Source organism: Ylistrum balloti, unplaced genomic scaffold (genome assembly GCF_031769215.1).
Source record: "Ylistrum balloti isolate Yb309-2 unplaced genomic scaffold, AGI_CSIRO_Ybal_v1 Utg370840, whole genome shotgun sequence".
NCBI lineage: Eukaryota > Metazoa > Mollusca > Bivalvia > Pectinida > Pectinidae > Ylistrum > Ylistrum balloti.
Genome location: NW_026782484.1, coordinates 1,518,986 through 1,546,115, shown reverse-complemented (window position 1 = coordinate 1,546,115; position 27,130 = coordinate 1,518,986). Strand labels below are relative to the sequence as shown.

Below are 27,130 nucleotides of genomic sequence, written 5' to 3'. Positions count from 1 at the left end.
GTGGACATAAATATAAAATGACTTCAATTTTTTCTTTTTTTTTTAAATTCAAAAATTTACTTCCATATCATTGATTTAAAAGCTGAAATACATAACTAAAAAAACTAAATCTGACAAAAATTTCAGTGAAGACAAACAACATGAATGCCAAATTTCTCAGGCCAATGGTTAAGCATAAGCATTAACATTTTACTAGAGAATTCATTAACTGACCTTGTCTGTCATGCCTGCTGGCTGTAGAATCACTCTCATCATAGATGATTGTTTGTCGTGGATGGATCGCTGATGACTACGGATTCCCTTCCCGTCTATCTGCCAGTTACGCAAGTGGTAGGCATACCGTTTCCTGAACGCTTCCAAGTGGTTTTTCAATAGCACCAAACCTCTTTGAATGACTAGTAAATTGGTATCAGGATTCTGTGAATTGGAAAAAACATTAAGGTGAAATTTACATATCAAGTAAGAATATTTATAACATAATGTGGCATAGAAATCAAATTTGAGAGTTCAATTTGGAAACTTTTGAATTCCTACATAACAGATCCTTTATTTAGACAAGATCCCTTATTATCAGTCTAACGGACTTACCTGGTTGAGATCAGAAAGAGCCTTGACAAGATACCTTATGATCAGTCTAAAGGATTTACCTGGTCGAGATCTGACATTAGGATAACAGACCCTATCAGTTGTTGGATTTAACTGGTCGTGATATGACATCAGGATAACAGACCCTATCAGTTGTAGGATTTACCTGGTAGATAACAGACCCTATCAGTTGTAGGATTTACCTGGTAGATTTCAGACCCTATCAGTTATAGGATTTACCTGGTTGAGATCTGACAGAGCCTGAACAAGACTATCCATACATCGTTGTACAAATTCCTCCTCTTTCTCCAGCTGACCATTGCCGTAGTTGATGTAGTAACTGTTGAGGATCTGTATGGCTGTGATGCTGACATCTGTGTTTGTAGCCTTCAAGGCAATATTCCACAGCTGATCCATACCACAGACCTGAGACAAATTCACAATAAGGTACTGTATACAGTAATAGAATTCCTTATCTTATTGATGAGATTTTATAAATATATCTTGTCTGGAATGTTCAAAGTAAAACCTTCATGTCTACAACTTTGATTTTGGTATAATTTAAGACTGCTTAATTCCACTTTTCATTTGCACACAAACAAGTGCTTTAAGGGATAAAAAGTTGAAATAAACCTTACGACAGCATTTTCCATTATTTGTGAATAACATAGATGTACTTTTGACCCTCCTTTATATCAATTTAGAGCTATTCCAGTAATATATATATTTTTTGAAACAGGTACCACAGACAGACGGAATTTTATTAAACAGTATACTGAATTTTCACCAACTTTGCACTCTTCCTGTTGGAATGATGTTTTACTGAAATAGTTAAGATCACACAATTTGCTTTATTCATTCCACAAAAAACTCCAAATAAAAGCACAGAATTCCACTTGTAAGTGAATCAATTCTTGAATACATCAACCAGACTATAACATATCACTGGAATGAACTTTTACCTGATCCTCTGTCAGGGATTTATCCAATGATGCATTAGCAATCCTCGTCAGATGTGATAACTGTTGAAACAAGTTTAGGCCAATCATGCTCATGGATTCTGGCTTCAGTTGAGGCATCTGTGGAAATAGGTATACATCATGTTTTTATTCATCACTTCACTAATCTAAATTTAAAAATTTTAATTTACTAGGTATTTAAATTCTTAATGACAATTACAAAAGGTAAAATCAGATCCCACATTAACATTACATAATATACAATATCAAAGATCACAAACTTATAAGTCACATGATTTCCTCTGTTTTCCTTCATTGATTTTGTTATGTCTTGAATCTTCAAAGGGCATACCTTTTCCAGAAAGATGTGTTTGAATGTTTCCAGGCCCATGGCGTGGTGGTCTTTACTTTTAGCCTGATTGAGAAACCACTTAAGACACTCATCAGAACATTCAGTGTCCAAAGCTATACAGCGCCACAGTGTGTCAACTTGTTCCAAATTCAGTCCTAAGCAATAAAAACGTAAGTCTGATTGCAAGCTGAAATTTTCTTTAAAAATTATTTCATACTTCAATTGATATATTCACTGATAATAAATAATTTCACAAATTATAAACTGATCAATGTACATGTATATATAATACCTATGTTCCAGTTTTGATGAAAACCTATTTATTCAGAGTCTAACTCTAACCTCTTTTAGAATTTGGTCCATAGAAATTACAGCCCAAAAAATGTCAGAGGCAACTTCACTCCACCTACTCCCTTTTTTCCTTCCCTTTCCATTTACTTATCAACCTGACGAGAACTTCACTCTAAATCTTTACATACAAAATAATTATTGATGGAGAAATGGATATAAATACAAAATCAAATAAAAGAGAAAGATCTATTGGAAAACAAAGTGATTAGAGAAAGGAGAGAGCATAAAAAGTAAGCCATATTCAATCAAACACTTTCTCATTCATAAAGTCAACACCACTTTAATATTCATCAGAAAATCAGAATTAACTATTTGAAAACTTGACCATGTCCTCAGTGACCCAGTTCTAGTCCACTTGACCATGACTGAGCGTCCCTTTGGATCGTCACATTACAAACTGGAGGGTCAAACCACCAGAGAGTAATAACTGTGTGCGCAAGGATGGTTTCATCACAGGACATGGCCAAGAAATCAGATGATGGCTTCACAGACAGAAGCATCAGCACTTGATCCTTACCAGGCATTCTATTGTATGACTTAATATTTTTTTATAAGACAAAGAAATTCCTGCAATTTTCTATATGGATCCTCTTTTATGATTTTTCTTTGATGACAAAGATTTTTTGTTTTTACTAATAAGAAAGGACTCAAATGTTTTCAAAAAGTTACATATCTTTTAGACTCAAATCTCGCAATATCTATTTGTAGAAATCTGCAATTAAATTATATCCTTTTAGCCTGATCCAAGAATGTGCCCGACAATATGGCAACAAATTTGAAGTAAAAAAAATTATTTCATAAAAGTTTGATCACATGTAGATTTCTTCAGAATATTGAATCTGGTAGTAACTTCTTATCAAATTTTGCTTTCTTCATGGCAATAGGTACTGTCCTCAGTGACTCAACAATAGTCCACTTGACCACAGTCGAGTGTCCCTTAAGATCGTCACATTACAGACTGGAGGGGGACCACCAGATAGTAATACTTTGTGCGCAAGGATGGTTTCATCACAGGACAGATACAACCAAGTGATCACAGATCAAATGTGAAGAAATACTGTATCAGAACAGCATTTGGGAGTACATAATATCACATTTCTAAGCTAAAAGATTATTTTGAGTTTCAAATTTCAGATAATTTTGATAATGGAAACTGTACATATGTCAATACATAAAAGATAGATCAAGTAAACTTTTTTTCTAAATAATTATACAAAAGTTTGAAGTTCGACAAATTTTGAAATATCAAATAAATTACATATTTGATGTTTAAAGAATAACAGTGAATTAAAATCTATCATTTTAAAAACTTACTAAAACCATCGGGAGAACCCATAGCAGAGAAAACACAGGTGAGGAAGTCCAGTCGTACTTGTACCTGTTCTTTGTGACTGTACCTGTAAAAAGAGCAAACATTTAGTAATTAAGAATTACCACTATCACATTACACCAATGAAATGTTTAAGATACTCTTTTTGATATTCTGAGTAAACAGAGTCGGAACTCTATCTACTAACATCTAGATTATGTGACATTGTTATCAGTAAGGAGTAAAATCATCACTTTTATCAGAACAATAGCTGCATTAGCTAACTTACATTGCCGTGATAGTGGCATTGCCTGCCTGTATTGCCTCAGTGTAGTACACTAGATTGATAAAGAAATGACTCATCATGTGTAGCTCCTTTTCAGCCCACCTTCATTTGGAGAGAAAAAAGAAAACATTAATACATATTGAAACTGTCAAATATCTTGCTTTTATATTTCAATTCAATATGATGCAATATTGTTCCTTACTAACAGAACATTACTACCTATAGTACATGGTTTGTGGCTTTATAATGAAATAAGCAATCTGATGACCTCCAGCAGACATTTATTAGTATAACGTTCATTAATCTTTACACTCCTACCAATCACAACATCTTCTCAAGAGATTATGAGGGTCAAGGCCTTGAATATAGATTAAGATTTAACTGTAATTTCATTCTGGTTACTGAGGTATAAAAAGTCTAAAAGTTTGTGTCCTGATCTAAATAGACTCACATGGTGACATGGTGTGTGTCTGCCCCACTCCTGTAAGGTTGGAAGGAACTGAAGATCTTTTGTAGGAGTCGAAGGGATACCACTACTGATTTATTCTGAGACAGGTTTTCTATACAAGCTTCAATAAACTTCATCTTGATTTTTCTATCTGTAGAATAGCACACCAAAGTACATAGTGCTTTCTCTGCTTCCATGGCTAGTCCCTCTGGTAACATATGCTGAAAATTCAAACCAATCACACAATTGGAACTTTGCTGTAAGTACAATCCATGATAAACCTGATTTAACATTTACAAACTCAAAGTCAGTAGGTAAACAGTAAATCATTATAAAGAGTGTCTCCCTCATAGGAAGAATCCATACAAACCCAAATTATGTGGTTGAATTTCTTAAACATTAAATAGATCATGTGTTTGTTTCTATTCATTTAGAATAATCAAATAAGGTCTAAATGACAAAACACATCTTACTTCTGCTTATGGTCTACTGAAATAAGACATGTTTTAAACATATGGTTCCAATTTTGTAATGGAGAAGTTCACTTACAGCTGTTTCCTCCTGGACTAGATCCCACAGCAGTGTGTTTCCTTTACCACACACGTCATCAAATGGGAAGTCTGATGGGTGACAAGGGAACATTTGCTGAGGGCGATGGTGGATCACTACAACAAACAAACAAATACTTACAGACCAATAAGCACTGATTTATACATCTTACTTACAATTACTAATGATTAAAACTGATTAATATTAAAGTAAACTGAACAAAAGGAACTAAGGAAATAGTGTCCTCTAAACAAGGGGCCTAGCTGCCTTGATGGGTCACCTGAAATAAGCAATATTGAAGATAAAGGTTAAAGGATAGTTATCTGTTGTCATGAATCAGAAATTCTGACCCTTAATATATTAAGCCAGCGTCAATACATGCATACCATCAAAACTGTCATCCTGTACTGATAAATCTTATCAAGTAAATTTTAAAAAAAAATCCTCCCCAGGAAGTAAAGTGAGACTCAAAGCACCTTAATATACTTCCATCCTTAAAGAGCATTTAATTATAACATATCTGAGTGTTGAGAAGAAGATTTTTTAAATCTGTATCAATTTGACCCCTTTTGGCCCATCAGCTCATGGGGTTAGTCAGGATCAAAATGGGCATACCATCAGGCGATCAACCTCAATTATAATTCTAACCAAGTTTGAAATATTTCCAATGGAAATTAAACAAATTATGCTCAAAAATCTAGTTTTCCTTTATAAACTATAGTAAACTTTACCCCCCTCCCCACAGGTAAACGCGAAACCCTAGGGCCATGAAATTCATAATTTTCGTTAAGCACTGTAAGATGCTTCCATTCACGAAGAGTATATGATTCTAAAATATCTGGGTCTTGAGAAGAAGATTTTTGAAATTGAAGTCGCTTTGACCTCTTTTGGCCCTGCCCCTCAGACCCCTGGGGGATGGGGACTGTATAATTCACAACTTTGGTTCATCTTAAGCCAGGGTAGGTTTCTGCAAAATTTCGTTGAAATAGGGCCAGGGGTTTTTGAGAAGAAGTTGAATGTGTTAAATTGTATACAGATGCACAATACCAGATGAAGGGTATTAGAATAGGTCACCATAAGACTTTGTCTCAGGTGACCTAAAAAACCTACAGGTGTCTTGAGAGTTACTACTACTAACCATGTGGCATGTGTGTGTGGTACATGGAAGCAAGACTGGACAGGTGTTGCTGCATCTGATGTGGATTGAAAGAGCGGCTGGCATCAATCTGAGCTAGCTCCTCATCACTGATGAAGTCCTCACCCTCAAAGTCAGCCATGTTCTTCTCTGATTTGGTACTGATATGTGAACTATGACAGCTGCCCTCACCATCATCAGGACTCATGATGTTCTCTATGTACTCTCGACTGAAAGGCAACATCATTAAATATACAATACAGGGTTATTACATTGTAAATGAGTTTCGACCTCCATCTGTAGGAAATGATCTGTCCTAAAAATCTGCTTTACAACATCGCATATAAAACAATTTTAATATAAACACAGTTTCCAAAAGATGATATTTTGGATACAAGAGACTATTTTGACAAAGTTATTGTACTATATAATGAATAACAATAAATAATAAATTGAATGAGGATAGCAAGGAAGTAGCAGAAAAGAACATTGTAACAAAATTTGTGGTTTTGAAAAAATAAATGATCTGCTGATTAATGTCTCAAAGGTGTAAGCAGATTAATGTCAGTGCCATCAAAGTCTGGTTCTGGGTGAGGAGAAAAGTCAGACTGAAGTCTAGGCCACACAAACCTTTTCCACCACATCAGTAGTGAGTTTGGTGTCACCTCTTTCATCAAACCATAGAGACAAAAAGAGTTTGTATACCAACTTGATATTTATTCAGTTCAAGAAGAATTAACCAGGTTTGCCAATTCATTTGAGCAGCACTGGAACATACTCTGAACTACTACCAAATTAAACATGACATTACTGTATCCTAGAAATTCTCATAATAATCTTTTCCATTTCCAAACTTTTCTATTAACTTCCCAATTAGCTCTGTTTAAAGAAACTCAATGAGAGCAAAAGATTTACCCTTGTATGTGCCTCTGCCTCTGACGCTGCACTCCCACTTGCTGTATGAACGAGGAACAGTCAAATATCTCCGTCTCCTGGCCAGGGGTGAGACCTCCAGGGGAGTGGCCTTCCTCAGCCTGCTCCAGGCCACTGTCCTGACTACCACCATGCATAGCCACATCTGACTCAATGGACTCCTGTCAAACAGTAACAATTGTTTTCATTGTCTATACTCATTTTTTATTTCTTCTTTCATACAAAATGGTATGATTTCACAAAGTAAAATTCACAAAGACTTCATTCATAGTTCTTTAACACTAATATTTGCTGCCATATTGAGGCATTTCCAAATACTTTTCACTGGACTATTGATGACTACCTACCAGAGAGGTGTTGGCAAGGTCCTCTTGCTTGGTATGCTCCTGACTAGCATCCTTGTCTTCTCCCTTGTCTTCTTCACTAGCTTCTGGTTGATCTTCACTGGACTTGACCTTTCTCTGACTATGACCTTTGGGGCGTTCACCTCTCCGCCTCACCTTCTGTTGACTTTGCAGAGCTAGCTGATGTGCCTGGTGTAGTATCCTTTGCTGCTGTTGGTGCTTTCTTAGAATCCTCTGGGCCATCTGGTATGACATTTTTCCCTCATGGACCATTCTAGCTTCATCCTCAAAATCAGAACTTCCTTCGCTGTCCTGACATGCATGCTTCATGTGAACCAGCTTTGCTTCCTTCAGAAGTTCTTCATCTTCAGAGTCCTCAAGATATTCTGAGTCGTCCTCCTCCTCTTCTTCTTCCTCTTCCTCGGATGTGTCATGGTGGTGTGCATGGTGATGGTTGCAGTGGTACTTGGCTACAGCACGGCGGTGGGCTTGTAGTAATTGTTGACGATGCCTACTATCAGCCACTTCTCCCTCCTCCAACTCTTCATCCTCACTAGACTCGCTCCCATCAATCTCACTGTCACTTCCATCACTATCACGTCGTGGATGGCGAATTGGATGACGACGAACATGCCTGTGGTCATCAGACTCACCACTATGTTCAAGCTCACTGTCAGCGCTGTGACCATGTAAACCTTCAGAGTCCACATCTTCCATGTGTTTTTCATGCTGATTGTCCTTAACCTTCTGGCCATGATCTTTAGCCCTAGGCTGCTTTTTGGCAGGACTTCCTCTTTTCTGGGCTTGTAATTTTGCCTGAAAGTGTCCAGGGAGTAGAAGAGCGAGTCAATCAATTACTTTTATCATGCATGAATATCTTATGAAAAATAATTAACAAATCTGAAATAAAAAATCATCAACTTATCTTAACACTAGCCAGTAAACAATATTATCTTTACATCATTAAAAGAGTATGCTTACAATATTTCTACTGACCAACGGTTGCAGTTCTCACTTCAGCGTTAAAGTATAAATATTTTTTAATGACAAATACAATTTCTGGGCACACATGTATAACTTTCTAATGTGAGCAATATCACGATATGTATCTTACCTTATTACAACACTTTTCACTCTCTCCATCCTCAGACATCTGAATGCTTTCACTACTACTCATCTCATGTTTCCCAGCTTTCCCTACACCTGTCAACATAAACAAACTGAAAGTTTTGACTCTATTCAAGCATACAGTGCTTAAAACTAGAGCTTCCTTATTCATATGAGTCATAAGATAATTATTCTTTTCTTCCTTTTCGTATCAAACATATTGGCTTTAAATACATACTTTCACATCTTTCCTCCCACAAGGTTGATTCACTTGCATGGATAATTCTGCTGATGATATTATGACAAGATAAGATAACTGAAACACTATAAGCTGTATCTTTCAAAGTGTACCTTCATGCATTTCCTCGTCCTGCTGCAGAGCAGTATACTGGGCTTGTGCATGGGCATGGTGTTGTGCCACCGATGTCTGGGACGCCACACATGTGTTCCAAATACATTTGATTAGGGCAGAGGCAAGGTATAAAGTCTGAAAATGTCACAGCAATCATATTCAAACAATATATAATATCTACAGTTATCACACTGTTAACAGGAATTCATATAATCAACATTTCATTTTGGCTAAGCTACATAGGTCTTACTACTAACCTTAGTACTAACAAATCAGTGATACAGTCTTATTGTGATGAAACTCTTATCCATTTTGATTCAAATTAATGTTTTTGTTTATACATCAGTTTTCATGGTAAAAAGACAGACGTTAACTATTGTTAAGTACAACCTTCTTTAAAAACACTAAGTAGACAAACTACATATATATATATAAATATATATATAAAATTCAATTGATTAAAGTGCCTTACAGATTCTGTGTGTGAAGTGGGTTCCAGGGCCGACACAAGTCTGAGTAAATGCTGGACTGGATGTACATCTAGATTCTTAATCAGTGGAATCAGAATGTCATACACTTGTTTACTACAGTGCTTTAACTGAAATACACAATTAGATCAGCATATGGTACAGTTTTTCATTATTATGATGAAGCAATGATGAAAAATGTCTTATAGTTGACACTCTAAATAATTAAGTGCATGACACCACGTAATTTACAATGTTGGAAGTGGCTGAGAAAGTAACTTCCATATGCAGTTTGAAGACCTCCCTCTACAGGAATGGATAGAAAGAAGTCTATATACCCTACTAGATTATAAGCCCAAATTCAGTCAGTGTTTCTGTAACCTAACCTGACTAAAAGCCAAAACACAGTGTTTATATAGCCTGACTAACTAGAAGCCCAAATACAGTCAGTGTCTATATAACTTCCCTGATTAGAAGCCCAAATACAGTCTCTGCAACCTCCTTCACTAGAAACCCTAATACAGTCTGTCTATATGACCTCCATAATTAGAAGCCCAAATACAGTCAGACTCTATATACCCAACCAGACTAGAAGCCCAAACATAGATTTTATATATCATACCTGACTAGAAGCCAAAACATAGTCAGATTTTATATACCCTACCTGACTAGAAGCCCAGACACAGTCAATGTGTTCACTGGTGATCTTGCCTTCCATTGCTAATAAGTTCAAGATCAACTGGCTCTGTTTTATAAGCTGAAATATAAAAAGATTACTAAACCTTGGTGTGAATAGGCACATATGTTTTTAATTTGAAAATGTTCGACAGAAATTACAAAATGATGAATATTAACCAGAAACCGATAATTTGTATAAATCAAAATCATGCCATTCCAGTCAAATTTGTTTATCTTGTATACTATTACAGATATTTTGATAAATGTGTTACCTCTACATGTAGATTTGGTCCAAATATATGTTCTATGATCTTGTTATCCAATAGCCACTGAGACAAATGATGTCCAACTCTATCAAAAACAAAACAATGTCCTGTTACTGACACAAGTTAAATTATAAACGTGAAACAAAAATTCTGACAAAATCATTCACTATTTCTAGTACAGGTCAAAATTGCTTCTATCTGAATTCTACATATACAATCTGACATGTCATACCAAATTAACCACTATTATTCTGTTCAAAACAAATGATAGATTTCACATCTAAGTTGTTCATTTGTTTCTATGTCTAACTGTACTGAGAAAATTTTGATGGTGACATAAAGTGAAAGTTATATCAATTATTATCTGTCTGTATCCATTATCTTGTGATAAACACATCTCCTACTTTGAGTCAAGGTTGGGTCACCTGGACTTCTTACAGACTAGACAGGGTAAACATGCATGAATACAATCAGGTTTAAATTACAGCATCTCTCACTACATACCTGTCTGCATCCAACAGGGTCTCGTTATTACAACTCTCATTGTACAGGTTAATTTGATTCTAAAACAAAGATTGTTTACATTAGAAGATAGGAATTTTTCATGGGTTAATTCAATCAATAGTTGTATTTCCAGGGAGAAAGTGTTGCTGACCAAGACATTTAATGATCAGCAACTTTATGAAGTTTCAAATCATGCTCTTACGCTTTCTTTGTATCTTTGAAATATTTTAAGTGATGCATAAACATACAGGCTTGTCTGATTTCAACGGTCACCGACAACACTTAACTGGCCAATATGATATTGAAATCAAGCAGAACTTACATTGATCTGGGCTATCCCAGCCAACCTGATGGTAAGTGTAGAGCAGGTAAAGTATTTGAAGGCTAGGTCCAGCCCTTCCTTGTCAAAGGTGAAGTGGGCCTCCAAAGGCTCTTTGACTGCTGCCCACATTAGGTCTGTCATGTTACGATTTCCTGCCATCCGCAAATCTTTGTCAGATAGCTTACACATATACCTACAAAGTTAATTTCACCTTATATAGTGCAATGTTTCAACCTTCAATAAATCATGTCCACATTTGTACAAGTTTAACTGTACCTAGGACTGAGGAACCTTTCCATTTAAGTAGCAACATGGTGAAAATCTTAAAAAAAAAAGAGGCAATGCTCATTTATTTCCATTAGGTAAAATCAGCTGATCTAATAGTGGGTATAAAATTTAGCAAATCGACACTATTGAATGAAATCACCATTTCAACCATAGGAAAATACATTCAAGCCATCAGCAAACATGATAATGAAAATTTGAACCCAAAATCTTTGATGTAATTGACAATTAACTTTCTAAAATTGAGACCCTATCTGAATCAATATTCTAATTTTATATAGGGTTCAGTGAATGTATGTAATATGTATGTATATCCAGGAAAGAGAATTATTTTTGTACAATTTCACAGTGCAAACAGCAAACGTACAAGCAAATCAACTGGAAAAATAATTACCTAATTACAGCCGTTCTAAGGGGTATTATATATTGCATCACAGTTGGAATATTCATCCATAAGCGTAACTGCAAAGAACAAAAAAAAATTGCATTTAAATTAAACACAAGGAACTAAATTGAAATCGTTAATAATATCAAATGAGATACGCAAGTGAAAGATTATTATTTCTCAACAGATCTGTTTTCCCAACTTTTGTTCCAGAACATAACACTATGTTTAATATAACTTACATTTGCGATAAGGGTGATGAGTATATGAGCAAATGTAAAAGGCAGTGTGTCTGGAGTTCCCTTCTCAAAACACTGACGCAGAGCACCGATCCCATTACTATCACAGAAATAGCACACATTCTGAAGCAGGAACAAAGGAACCTCAGGATCCTGCAATGACAAACACAAATCCTTCTGTGAAATTTCATGTAAGCCAACATATACCTCACTTCTACACCAGCGACAGGACATTTAGAATATCTCTTCAGTCTAGAATTCAAAACAATTTTTCTGCAAACAGCATATCAAAATTTCAATTTCAAAATATACACATGCAATATACATTTCAATAAACATATCTAGTTAAACCAGAAAAAGCTGTGGTGTCAACCTCAAATTTCCATACTGATTACAGGAAAGACAATATTCATACCAAGAGTTGGTGACCATAGTTAGTGTTACAGGTGAAACAATTCCATTCAGTCATTTCTTGTATAGATTTTCATGCTGTTGGTGCATATTAATGGTCATGCTGGCAAATTATTGGAAATGTTCATGCCGAGTAAAATATAAGACAATCCTAAAGAATCAGATATTTTCTCTAACAACATGGCACAGGCAATTGGACCTATTCTAAATGGACAGCATTGTACCAAATACAGATTAAATGTCGATGTTATTGTTGTAAAAATGCTGGTAATGAAATAATTAATCTGATATAGTCTTCATGAGACCATTTTACTAAAACAGTAATTCATTTGCTGCAGAAGTTGTTCAATTCATGAATTCCATCTTTTGTAAGTTGATATATTGAAATATTTCAAATTCCCATTATTTATATAGCAATTACTCCAAAATTTCTAAGTACCTAAAACAATTCAGATTTTTAAGTTAAATTAGTTTCAATTCACATATATTGTAAATTGAAAATGTCACACATTCAAAATGAAAAGAGTTTTGTACTAATTTCGTATAAGTACCTTCACATTACTTCCATTAAATAAATGTTACTTAATTTCCACACCATACAAAAAGAAAAGGAAATAATTGAATACTTAAAAAAGACATCTATTCAAATATGTAACATATTATTCCTGGTATATATTACAATATAAAGAATACTTGCTGAGTGTCTTGAAATATAATTTGTATTTCAGCAGGGTTAGAAGAAAAACGAAAGTAGCTAGCCTCTGTTGAGCCATTATTGTCTTTCTGTCCCCAGCCAAAATACAGCTTATATTTTAAGACTTTCACCATGTATTCTCTTCATCCTGCAACACTGATGCTACACTGAATTTTGCCTGATGACTGACAACCAAAATAATTGCTCCTTGCAGAAAAAATAATTAAAAAAATCATCAGATATAACGGTGAATGTATGAATTTTCATAAATCAACTTGTTTATTACAACATGTAAATTTGCTTATTTCAACAACTATTTGTATCTCTAAACATAATATTTCAGTAAATTCATAGAGTAATTCTGTCCAATTACTGCACATGTTAAAGTACAGTTATTTTTCGTCACTGCCGAATACAGCAAAAATCAATGTGGCAGGTGTATTCTGATACTGGCAGTGCCAGTTACAGGATAAAATTTGATAATTTCCTACAGTCTTGTACTACATACATAAGTAGGTGTATCTGTATCTTCTGTAGCTAAATACCAATCATATTACAAAGGAAATGAGTAAAAGACTAACAATGTCAAAATTAATCTAATCAAAACAGAATGATTTTTACTGATCATACCCAAATAAATATGAAAGAAATATAAATTCACACTAAATAATTTGTTCTCATCAACTAGCTATCTATATGTTTTTGGAATACATGAATAACATAAGCTCTCTAGCATGTCTAACAATACTGAACATATGTCCATGTTGCTATTAAAATCTTTTAGCATGTCTAACAACACTGAACATATGTCCATGTTGCTATTAAAATTTCTCTAGCATGTCTAACAACACTGAACATATGTCCATGTTGATATTTAAATTTCTCTATCATGTCTAACAACACTGAACATATGCCCATGTTGCTATTAAAATTTCTCTAGCATGTCTAACAATACTGAACATATGTCCATGTTGCTATTAAAATCTTTTAGCATGTCTAACAACACTGAACATATGTCCATGTTGCTATTAAAATCTCTATCATGTCTAACAATACTGAACATATGTCCATGTTGCTATTAAAATCCCTCTAGCATGTCTAACAATACTGAACATATGTCCATGTTGCTATTAAAATCCCTCTAGCATGTCTAACAATACTGAACATATGTCCATGTTGCTATTAAAATCCCTCTATCATGTCTAACAATACTGAACATATGTCCATGATACTATTAAAATGTCTCTAGCATGTCTAACAATACTGAACATATGTCCATGTTGCTATTAAAATCCCTCTAGCATGTCTAACAATACTGAACATATGTCCATGTTGCTATTAAAATCCCTCTAGCATGTCTAACAATACTGAACATATGTCCATGTTGCTATTAAAATCCCTCTAGCATGTCTAACAATACTGAACATATGTCCATGTTGCTATTAAAATCCCTCTATCATGTCTAACAACACTGAACATATGTCCAGGTTGCTATTACTCTATCATAACTGAACATATGTCCATGATACTATTAAAATCCCTCTAGCATGTCTAACACATATGTCTGATTAAAATTTCATATGTCCATGTTGCTATTAAAATCCCTCTATCATGTCTAACAATACTGAACATATGTCCATGTTGCTATTAAAATCCCTCTAGCATGTCTAACAATACTGAACATATGTCCATGTTGCTATTAAAATGTCTCTAGCATGTCTAATAATACTGAACATATGTCAAGGTTGCTATTAAAATTTCTCTAGCATGTCTAACAATACTGAACATATGTCCATGATACTATTAAAATGTCTCTAGCATGTCTAATAATACTGAACATATGTCAAGGTTGCTATTAAAATTTCTCTAGCATGTCTAACAATACTGAACATATGTCCATGATACTATTAAAATGTCTCTAGCATGTCTAATAATACTGAACATATGTCAAGGTTGCTATTAAAATCTCTCTAGCATGTCTAACAATACTGAACATATGTCCATGTTGCTATTAAAATCTTTCTAGCATGCCTAACAATACTGAACATATGTCCATGTTGCTATTAAAATCCCTCTAGCATGTCTAACAATACTGAACATACGTCCAGGTTGCTATCAAAATCTCTCTAGCATGTCTAACAACAATGAACATATGTCCATGTTGCTATTAAAATCTCTCTAGTATGTCTAACAATACTGAATATATGTCCATGTTGCTATTAAAATCTTTCTAGCATGCCTAACAATACTGAACATATGTCCATGTTGCTATTAAAATCTTTCTAGCATGCCTAACAATACTGAACATATGTCCAGGTTGCTATATAAGTCATAAAACAATATATATATCTTATATATGTACAGGGTCTCTCCCATTTCCATCCACTATTACATCTACAAGCAGAATATCAGATATATAGATAATTAGTACCTGGTATAATTGATGCACTTACAAGTAATGATGAAAGAAACTGCTTATAACAACAAGAATTCCTCACTCAGATTAAATAATAATGCATAATTACAATTAATTCATCACAAAGGAAAGAAATACAATATTTTTGCTACAGTATTATGTATAAATCAGGTCATATACATTAAAATTTGTTTGGTTTTGACTGAGCACAATGATTTATAAAGGAATTCAGTGAACATTATAGAAGAAAAAGTTCAATTACAACACGAATCATTCTATAATTTCTCAAACATTAATTATCTGGATTTCACTTCACAATCATTCTCATTAAATATGCCTAAATTTAATAAACATTCTACTCAGGGGTTTGGGAATTTGGTAGCTTTCTTGATAAATCTTATGAAAATTTGAAAATCTGGTAATTCTTTCAAAACAGAACAGTCTCATTTTATAAAGTATCAAACTTTAATACAGGAATTGATTATGAATTGATTATACAAAAGTACTACATAAATGTGTCATTGAAATCTAATAACCTAATAAATGAGTCCTATATATATCATAAAGACAGTATCTGGTAGGCAAATTCAAATTCTAAATCAAACTTGAAATAAACCAATGTGAATGGAAGAGAGAAATTCTTTCTTTCTGAAAATATTAAAAATTCCTATTATAGTAATTGCAGACACTTCAGATGTTAAAATCTAAGATGGTAAGCGACAACCATATGGAATTTCCTATCCATGTCAACATTGACATTGAGTCTAATCTTTTAGGTATCAATATTCACATTTGTGAAAATCAGTTATTTCAAGAATAACGCTGTTGTACCAAATCTATGTTTATGAAAGCAGCACTAAAAGAATTTTTCTATATTTGTTTAAATAAATGTATTTTATGAACATCAGATCAGTTCCTGGTGAAGCAGCAAGCCCTGGTATCATAACTGCATAAGGGTTTCAAAAATCATAATGGAATATATAAAACCAGTGTTTATTGTCTGTATGCATTGGTTCCCTTTATACCTAAATGCAGATCAAATTAATTATAACACAGGCAAAACAGCTGCATTTAATCTAGAACAAAACTCAAGCTAAATATTGAAAAATGACACTTTTGAATGACAGTACACATGCAGTTATCATAATGAAATGTCAGAAAAAATTATCATTTAATGTAACAGCACCTATTTAAATTTCCTGGACATAACCATCGATTATTCAATCTAAGATGATGCATCTTTATTCCCAAACCAAAGATTCTAAAATATGTAGTATACATGACAGATATATGTAGAGTTTAGATACTACGTGTCATATTGAAGCATGCTACAAAAACAGTAATAACACATAAGTAATTTACTTACTGATATTTCACAGTAACTATTCAAAGCACTAATTTCTTGCTGTGAATGGTCCTGAAAAGTATAAGCAACAGAAACTAAAAGCATGCCCATTTAAGTTAACAAAAAAAAAAAAAAAAAAAAAATATTCATGTATATTGCTGCATAAAATGTTTCTTCAAGGATAAATCTTGAAAATTTAACCTTACCTCAGGTTAGTACAGTTACTCCAGTATGTGAACCGATACATTTTTTTCATATGAGTGATTTATCATGTCGGTGAAGGTACTATCATGTCACCCACTCTTACTGCTTTGTAGAACAGCATTTTATAAAAAAAAAAATATGGACTTGCCTCTCGAGACGGATGAACAACATGTTTGTAAGCTATGTAGGATGGAAAGTTCATCAGGAATATTTTGGTAACAGAATGAAGCAATTTTTCTTTTTCTTCCATACTCCATTTCTCTGGATCTTCAGATTCATCATCTTCATCAGTGTCCATGCTTCTTTCTTCTTTTTCTGGTTTTCCTTCTTTCTCTGAATCTTTTTCTTCTTTCTCTTTTGAATCTGAACTTTTCTCTTCAGTCTGAGCAGCTTCTTTGTCTTTCTGTCTCTGCTGTTCTTGCTGGAAATCTTCTGGCAATGTCTGGATCACTCGAATAGCTACACTCAATATCAACTGCACCATGTTGTTGAGCTTTTCGAAATTTTTCGAATTTTTGAAGCAACACATACATTGTCTACAATAAAATAAAAGCAAGGACAGCATTTCATAACAATTCCATAAACTAATAGATCATGCATTCCTTTTTTGTCTTTCTGTAACAACATTTTATGAAAAAGTCAGAATGAGCTAAAAGGTCTTGAAATATAAAGATAAAATAGCATTGATCTGTAGATATAGTATTATATAATTATGTCAGTTTATTTTATCGTGTTTTTTATTGAAGTTTGTTTCTCAGCATGTATGACCAGTAAACACAGCCTATATATGTAATAAATTTATCATATTTACAAGATGGAAACAACCTTTCAAATTTCCTTTTATTTGTAACTGGATACTTAAAATATCTACACAAACCTTTGAGGCCAAACACAAACAAAATTTACAAAGGACATAATGTCCTTCTTGCTCATCTGGAAGCCACCAACTTGACATCTTTCTTCGTCTACAACAGAGAAATATAAAATATAATGGAAATAAATGTATAAGTCTGTATCTTTGTATTCGGACAAGAATTTAGCTATCTCAATCATGTTTCTCTCCTGATAACCGGTGTATTTTAGCACTGCACACAATTGTCTGATCAAGACCAATGGCTTTATAACCTTTTACAGTAGAACATGCCCTACCCAGGACAGAACCATCCACTTTGTTTTATTAATCAATCTTAGAATAATGACAAAGCATTCTTTTCAACATCCTCATTCTATGCAAATTGGAAAATGTGCGAGTTGTGGAAACTACAATCTGCTGTAAAATCTAACAGACTGGTATTGGTGAATACCGGTCAGGCCGATGTTGTTTGTTTCGTCCGTCCTTCTACTAAACATTAATTCGTACGACTAAAATAAAACGGTTAGAGCAGACAAAGATGATACATAGTTAGATGTAATCAGTTGTTCGTGGTATGCTTTTCAAAGTGATGCTCATCATGAAAGTAAATTCGGACCGCGGATCTTTCAGGTCTTCGATCATACTCACAGCTTTCCAACATAAAGAGCAAATCTGAACATATATCACACATCTTGGTAATGGTTTGGCACGTTTGCACTGTTGATAAAATCGCTGTCACGACATTTCTAGTTAACTAATGTCGTCTGGGTTTACAAATTCATTTCACACTCTTTGCTTTGGTAAAACATCCCGCCATATTGTTTTGCATTCATTCATTCGGATAGTTTCGGTAATTTCCGGATTTATAATGACTCTGAAATATTATTTTCAATTTTTCCATTGATAATATATAATATCTTTCAAAGTTGAATTGTTCAAATTATTTTTACAACACATTTCTGCAAATACATATGATTTCTATTTCATATTGGTGTTACCCAGCGAAGAAAAATACCTTGCTAAAGGGACATAACTCGTGTAAAAATGGTTTTATGCAAATAATTGGTTTCTGTACCTATTAATTTTTCAGAATTTTACATTGATTTAGGTCCAGCTGTCAATTAACATATATTTAGAGAAGGAGGTTATATAATCTTCATCGATCAAGTCGTTTCACGTATTAATAAGTGAAACAATCTAGACAAAACAGACTCATTTCAAAGTGAATTCGTCTAATTCCTGTTACTAAGTCGTTAATCGGTACTGCTTAATTGAGGAATGTGATAAAATAAAATAACTTTAATCTAACATCTTAAATTTCTAGATCTACTCAAAGAGAAACGTACCATGGTTGGAAAAAATAAATAAAACAATATTCATGTACCTTATCAGCCCGATGCCTTCCGACCAGTATGGGGCCCGAGGCTCCACCTCTTTAAGTTAAGTTTCGTTATATACAATATGTTATAAGAGACATGGGATACCTAGAATCTATATCTTATTGTTAAGATAATAGATTTAGGATAATACATGTTTAAGAAATTATAAGGTAATTTAAATATTTTAACATAGTAATAATTAAGACTCGACCTTTGTAAAACTGTTATGTGATTCGTACGGGACCAACAATTTCGATACCATAGAAACGTAATTCACTGCATTGAAACAGCACGTGGCTACTAAAAAAATATTGTCTTTTGGATCCCCTGTGATTTGGATAAGATAGGTAATTATGCATGAGATATCACTGAGAAATAACGAAAGAATGACTTATGATGCACACAGAACTGTACCAACTACGTCACCGATAACACTTGTAAATTTCCATGTTTTCCCTTTATCAAAACATTCAATGTTTAAAACAACTACTTACATGCAAGACAGGGAAAATCACTGTTGTGTACCGGTGACCTCAACGATGTTATCTGGACTAACTAATCGCTGGTGTATTATGATTCAACACATATGTGGGTTATACACATCACCAAAGCTATTTCAATAATAAAACTTTTTTATTTCACTCCTTGACGATACATTCTAAATTTATCATCAGATTTAAAGTTGACAGAAGTTTATATCAAACATGATAGTCGTTATCTTAACGTTTAAACTCTTTTTTCAGTTTCCACGTTACTAAAACATGCTTATTGTATTTATTATCTTATTGGCGTACTGTATCACAAGACTATTTACCTAAGACTCTTGTAGAAATCACTAACTCTGTACAGATCTTCCATACTTGTCACTTACTCTCCACAGATCTTCCATACTTGTCACTTACTCTGTACAGATCTTCCATACTTGTCACTTACTCTCCACAGATCTTCCATACTTGTCACTTACTCTCCACAGATCTTCCATACTTGTCACTAACTCTGTACAGATCTTCCATACTTGTCACTTACTCTGTACAGATCTTCCATACTTGTCACTTACTCTGTACAGATCTTCCATACTTGTCACTTACTCTGTACAGATCTTCCATACTTGTCACTTACTCTGTACAGATCTTCCAGACTTGTCACTTACTCTGTACAGATCTTCCACTTGTCAATTACTCTGTACAGACCTTCCAGACTTGTCACTTACTCTGTACAGATCTTCCATACTTGTCACTTACTCTGTACAGATCTTCCATACTTGTCACTTACTCTCCACAGATCTTCCATACTTGTCACTTACTCTGTACAGACCTTCCATACTTTTCACTTACTCTGTACAGATCTTCCGTACTTGTCAATTACTCTGTACAGACCTTCCATACTTGTCACTTACTCTGTACAGACCTTCCATACTTGTCACTTACTCTCCACAGATCTGCCATACTTGTCATTCTGTTTTAGAGTACAACTCGACCTTCTAGACTTGTCACTAACATTGTTCTTGTCACTCGCCCTTTACCTTATGCTATGGCCTCTCCATCCCATACCTTTTCCACTTCAGCGTACATAGTTTCACTGGCCCTTTCTCTGAAAATGAGTGTGATCTGATAACCGCATGAGATAAGAAAACCTATTGACATTATTCGATGCTCACCATCATCTTGATATTAAGAAAATAATAATACATGCCAAATAAATTACCCTTCTGTCAGGCTACCATTTACCTGCTGTATTGCTAATCTTACTGTTGTCTAGTCCAAGAACGTCAATAATGAGATAATGTTAGATAAGAAACAAAATAGAAATTCTAATTCAAGATCGAGCAAACGAGGACAAAACATGAAGACCCTAGGAAAAACGCTTAAAAGGGAAATAAAAACCAGATGTATCGAAAGGGGTTGCGTTGCGGGCTTAATCAACGACACCATAGACTACTTTAGGGAGTTAATTTTTATATTGTATGCCCGTGAAAGGAGGGTCGAATATTAATACCAGCACTAGAGTAGCAATAGCATTGTGTAGATACCTCAGGTAATCAGACACACTCGTCGCCTTTAACTTGATGTCCATAGTTAAAACGTATTAATACTGTATTTCTTCTTCAATCATCCTGTATTAAAGTGTATGGTTAAGCCCACTTTATTTTGATTTTTGCCTCGACTTCGCTCAACCGTGTCCAAGTCCTCTGTTAATCGAGAAACCGAAGCACACCTATGATCGGGCAAGTGGGCTTATTACTGAACATATCGACAATATGCAGTTCACTCTCATTGCCATCACTTCATTGTTAATACTTTTTTCTTCCTACTCATTTTCTATTTTTTCTCGCTCGCTGAAAGGCCGAATGGCCTTTGAAGTGGACGTAAAATGTGCAGTGCAGACTGGACCATGGGCGGGCGGACCTTTTTCCTTATTCTTATCTCAAAAAATAGACTTGGTCTCTGCAAACCAGAAACTTGCTTTATCCTTCAATCCCATACTTTAACCGTTCGTGGTTAAAATTTAGAAATTCCACAAATAAGTTAACAACATCATGTCTTTGACATTTGTAAAGGAACTTTTTTTATTTTTAGTTAACAAATATTAACAACAGGAGTCGACGAACTCAAGAGTAAAAAAATGCTTTTTTTTTTCACAACACAAATAACGACATAAAATGAACGTCTGTATAGTTGTTAGTTACCTTGAATGCAATGCTATCGTATTTTGTGACCGAGATATTGGTCAGAACTACTTCATCACATTAACAGACACAGTACTTAAAACAAAGCGTAGGACTTTCTTGTACACAAAAAATGTAGGATATCGTGAGATGACGTATTTTTGTACAAACAATGTAGCAGCATCATTGCGACACGCCAACTAGACAGACCGCTGTTTCATTGTTACAACAAATATAGAAATACATATATTTTAAAAAAAATCATGAATTAAATCGAAAACACTTATGATTATAACATATTTATATAAAACCCTGAAAAATATTATACACATACAGACCCATAGCACCTAAATTGACTTAATGCACGATACTTTACGGCTGATTGCGGTCAAATCTGATCTCCCATAGTTACCTCCATTCGTATAGCAATAAGGTTGACAGCCAATGGGGGCCGAGACTGGTTTACAGAAACAGGGCTACTTAAGGTTTTATGTTGCTTGCTGTAACTATTCAATGTGAATGTGGTGCCACATCTGGAGACAAAATATGTTGATAGGTACACGTGAGAAAACGCTACAACAATCCTCTTTTATCGAAAAATATTAAGTAGCGTATATATAGTAACAGTATAGTGGATTGGAATAAATGCTAGATTAATTACAATATATACTGTAGATAAACTATACGTATATGACAAGTTAAAGTATACTAAGATAAATTACAGCGTAAGATAAATCAAATATATGTAATACCGTTCAAACTATACTTCAGTTGAATTACAATATATGTTAAAATAAATCAAATATATGTAATACCGTTTTAAGTGTACTTAAGCTGAATTATAGTATATATAATATAAATCAAATATCAGTTTGAAGTATACTTAAGTTGAATTATAGTATATGTAAGATAGATATGTGTAATACTTTTTAAAGTATACTATTACTGTTGTGTAAGTTAATTTACAGTACACACAAGATCAATCACTGTAGACTTTATATAGATTGCAATATATGAAAGATAGATTACAGTATATCCAGGGTAAATACAGTATTCCAAGGGTAAACCACAGTATACATCCGATAAATTATAGTATACTGTATAATAAATGTTGACAAATCAAATTATACTTAAGGTAATTACAGTACATGCAAGCTAACTTACAATGTACATAAGTAAAATTACATTGTATTCGAGATAGATCACAATTTACGTTAGCAAATAACAGTGTAATAAGAATACCGTTTACTAGTGCACCAGTAAAAAAGATAAGATAAATCAGGACTATGGACAACTTACATGTACACAAGACAATATACATGGTATGATAAACTGGATTAAATCATATACAAGGAAAGATCGGTAGAATTTTATAGAAAAAAATTGGACTGCTTTGACTGTTAACACAACGTAAACCGTGTTTGTTGTCTCCATCTTTTCGGAAACGATAAGTTTTTTTAAACAAAAAAGGCAACATTTTATACGCATTCACACAAACAAACAAAGCTCTTGAATGAAAAGGATTATATTCTAACATTTTACAGGTATCAATTATCATGATCACATTAATGAAACATCAATCTTAAGAACTAAATGCTTGCCAGGACTTCTCAAACTGCTAAATTGCAGTCGAATTTGGTTTGTTTTATATTCCATCTGAGCTTTCGTCAAACAAATCGAAAACCTTTACATGTTATCAAAACATGCATAATAAAAGCCACAGAGATAGAACAATGTCAATTTCCCATCATAGTTAGAATTTAAAGAAATTTTTGTTGAGAAACACCATCATGTCCACACAGTCCCGTGGTAACATGGCACGCTGGTTAAACCAGGCTTTTTGTTGAAGGTCTGAACTGACTGTTCTGTCGTACTGTTCGTTTGTGGCCGAGATACACATATATTTCTTAACTAACCTCGACAATATTGGGTACATTGCCTCTCGATTCTTCCACCACTGTAATGGCGGAGTGGTCGTTTGCTCTGTAGACATATAGCGATCTATTTCAGCCAGTACTGTCTCCTCGAGTGAAATTTTATTCTTTTTAGGTTCAGGTTTCACACAGACGACATCTGCTAGCCAGTCGTTGTCATCGTCCCCGACATCCTGTTCGATACGAGGTCGTTTTGCAGGTACCGATTCCTTGAGCGAAGAAGAGGAAGGACTTACCTCCAAGCCCGGTTCCTGTTTGATGTTGCATATTGTCAGATCAACGTGCTCTTCACCCTTGCTTTTCCGGTACAGCACAGTGGCTTCGTCGGCAAGCTCCGCTTTGCCTTGTTTGCGTTCGGTGGAATCAACAAAGTTCAAATCTTTATATCGAGGATCAAGGATAGAACTGACCAACAAGCATTCTCTAACATTAGAATCTTGATACAAGTTCGAGAGAAAATCTAGTATCCTCCTCTTCAACTGAGTACTGTAGTCCTGATCTTCGTCTTTCACAGCTAAAGTCAACTGAAGTTTGCGCAGTACCGGAAGTATCATGGAGGCAGTCGACGGACCCTGATCAGAAAGAAGTTTGGCAGCTGTTCTAAGTGGCCTTAAAACATTTTTGATTGTTTTTGTTTTTTCTACCGTTTCCAGATCGAGGGCATGTGATTTCGTGTCTGTGGTGAAATTGTCACTCTGTTTGATAGACTGTATTGCTTCGTTTTTCTTGCATATTTTCATCAACATGTCAAATGTGGTAGTCCACTTCCCGGTTATGTTGAGTTCGATATCATCCATTTCCGGTTGCATTTTTCTAAATTTCGTTTTGTCTTTTCCGTTCCGATTTAATGATTTGATAAAGTTTCGGCAGTTTTCAATGATACTTGGCACTCCTGTCGACGTTAAAACATCATTTGCTGCCATGCTGATGGCATTGCCAAGACAGGAAATATTCCGAATGCCAAGAATATCGGTCGCGGATTTTACCCTAGCATCACTATTGGTTACCATAATTGGTACAGCTGGGACTCTCCATTGCTGCAGCATAGTTTGTAGAGATGAGGACATCCGGTTCGAGTCCTCATCCATTTCCAATGTAAACAGTGTGAAGGAGTGGGGTTCCCAGTTACAATCGATCATGTGCACAACTAGTGTTACGAACTCGGTATCTGTAAGGTTCGATGTCCATATATCTGTCGATATGGTGACGTTTTCAGTACTTGTCAAAAGACCTTGAATGTTTTGCTTCGTTTCGCTGTAACAGTGTGGAATAAGTGATTCCGCGAAGTACTGACTGGGCGGCATATTGTAACCTTGATCGGCTACTCTCATCATATTCCGGAAGGCCGTGTTGTCTACCATACTTGGTGGAAGTAGGTTTGAGATCAGGTACTCGGTTAGTGAATTGTTGAGTGATTGGGCATGGTTGCTGTTCATCAACATAGTCTGTACCGTCGGGAACGTCCCCGGCGGAGACCCGCACGTGACTGTCGCAGTGATGGTCTCTGAGTTCGGGGGACTCCGAGAAGACCCTATACTCCCGTCACGATTACTTGTAAAGTTAGCTTCGTCGATAGACATAACAACGTCATCGTACTTGATGGTCCTACTGTACTGTTTTGGCCGATGTTTGGCGAGATGCGTATGAAGATTGGTTGTATTGCCACAGTATTTAACGAGAGCACAGCAAATTTTACACACAGCACTCGATTTGTCTAAACACCCAGTATCGGGTGATTTGTAAAATCCAAAGTCTTTCCAAACAGTGCTTTTAGACTTGCCAGGAAAATCGTATATCTGTGTATACTCTTGCATATACTCATATCGTTCCGCTTCCATCGTTGTGTTGGTGTTCATATTGTACTACATATATAAGGTCTTACTCACGCCATGTGTATAGCTCCTGTTGTTACTGTCGATTTATCGCGATCACAAACAAAATGTCTGCACAGCCTACGCGGCGTATAATATCGATTGCTATATTTAGCCACACATATGTTCACAAGCTGATTAAAAAGTGGAACACAGCTACACACAAGTTACTATGGCGAAACACGGTTAAGCGAGCCGAGTTGGCGATACTATACAAAAGCGTCGTAAATATCAGAGCGACCTAGACTGGACGTTGATAACGATAGTGCGCGGGCACTATCACGCTCGCGGCAAGTGAATCGCTTCATTGAAGCTAGCAGACGATCGATCACAGTGTACCTGACATTTCCGATAAATCGTATCTATCAATCGGCTGTACGTGTGGTAGTGCTGCCAGCAGTACTCAACTCATTTCCCAATCCATATATATGTATCTGTGGTAAAATGGCGATGTTGAACAACAATAACAATCGCCACACACTGTATACATTCATATCGCCGTCGGCTATATTGTTCTGCACTGATATATGTGAATGTAGAAGTGTTAAGATCCGTGTCCGAAGTGGTTTTTTTTACATATCGTCATTTGACCTGACTTGACCTTTGTCCCTTGCACTGTCAAAGGTAAAATTTACAATGAGTATGTATCATGTAGAATGATCCGGATTAGTGGTAATAATTTATAGTGTAACGTTACAGTCATGAGTTAGCTACTTAATTCCAGGACATTCGTCCTTATGTTGTGTAATACAATGAATATATAACAAGAGTTAGTTCAACATTCAGTGAAATAATAACCATACTCTTTAATGACTGGTTTGGAAGTATGGATTCTGCTGTAACTTCAAAAACAAATATCTAATGATATTCTAATAGCAGAGACGTTACTTGTGTATATCAAACAAGGTATAGATTATTAAGTATCTGTGGTATCTAAATCCGAAATCATATACCAGTGTCTATGGTTATATTCCGAAGACTCACTAAAGCGAACTTCTGATAAGTTCAGCAAACTGTTGCTTCCGCTGATATTGCTGTTAAGTCCGAAGGTAGCATCATATTTCTGTTGAAATGTAGAACACTATTGTTATATTTTGAAAACATTTTTGATCAACCTACGAATCGTTTTTTAACCATAGAGCTTTAAGACTACACAGACAGTAGTGCTTTCATAATACAAGGCCTACATATCGCCTTTGGATAAACGACCCTTTTAAACAGCGGATAAGCATTGGTAATATTTCTGAACAGTGCAAGTTGTTGAGGATTAAAAAATATCCCACTGTAATCCTATAAAAAGCACATTAAGAGGACCTAACCCGAATTTCACTACATTGTATCTATGTCTTCTTAAAGGATTACCATTTCTGTTACTTCTTCAAAGTAAACTTATCACATTTTCCTAAATATCGTATCACTCTATTTTCTCAGAGAATTTTCATGTCATGATATATTTACTTGCCACTTCTCGTAAGCGATATCTCTTGAATGGTATACGTTTC

General features: G+C 34.8%; 2 protein-coding genes across 2 annotated transcripts in view; both read right to left on the bottom strand.

Annotated features, from left to right (window-relative positions):
* LOC132558938 (ubiquitin carboxyl-terminal hydrolase 34-like) overlaps positions 1–18,470 on the bottom strand; it is a 46,832-nt gene extending 28,362 nt beyond the window's left edge. Inside the window, 25 exon segments of the mRNA XM_060223558.1 lie at positions 214–417; positions 826–1,011; positions 1,548–1,664; positions 1,897–2,051; positions 3,562–3,644; positions 3,846–3,944; positions 4,294–4,511; positions 4,840–4,975; positions 5,974–6,204; positions 6,890–6,998; positions 7,248–8,042; positions 8,374–8,448; positions 8,710–8,845; positions 9,183–9,308; positions 9,842–9,934; positions 10,128–10,206; positions 10,626–10,684; positions 10,948–11,140; positions 11,627–11,694; positions 11,860–12,009; positions 16,744–16,794; positions 17,075–17,235; positions 17,296–17,462; positions 17,804–17,891; positions 18,428–18,470. Of these exon segments, the coding sequence (XP_060079541.1) occupies positions 214–417; positions 826–1,011; positions 1,548–1,664; positions 1,897–2,051; positions 3,562–3,644; positions 3,846–3,944; positions 4,294–4,511; positions 4,840–4,975; positions 5,974–6,204; positions 6,890–6,998; positions 7,248–8,042; positions 8,374–8,448; positions 8,710–8,845; positions 9,183–9,308; positions 9,842–9,934; positions 10,128–10,206; positions 10,626–10,684; positions 10,948–11,140; positions 11,627–11,694; positions 11,860–12,009; positions 16,744–16,794; positions 17,075–17,235; positions 17,296–17,462; positions 17,804–17,891; positions 18,428–18,470 (3,822 nt within the window).
* Positions 18,471–22,774: 4,304 nt separating this feature from the next.
* LOC132558962 (E3 SUMO-protein ligase ZBED1-like) lies at positions 22,775–25,732 on the bottom strand. Its single transcript, XM_060223588.1, has one exon. It carries the CDS (start codon positions 25,611–25,613, stop codon positions 23,577–23,579), a length of 2,037 nt encoding a protein of 678 aa, XP_060079571.1. The 5' UTR covers positions 25,614–25,732; the 3' UTR covers positions 22,775–23,576.
* Positions 25,733–27,130: the final 1,398 nt, after the last annotated feature.

Excerpts from the sequence above, each read along its gene's own strand:
- LOC132558962 (XM_060223588.1), bottom strand. The coding sequence starts at position 25,613 with ATGAACACCAACACAACGATGGAAGCGGAACGATATGAGTATATGCAA.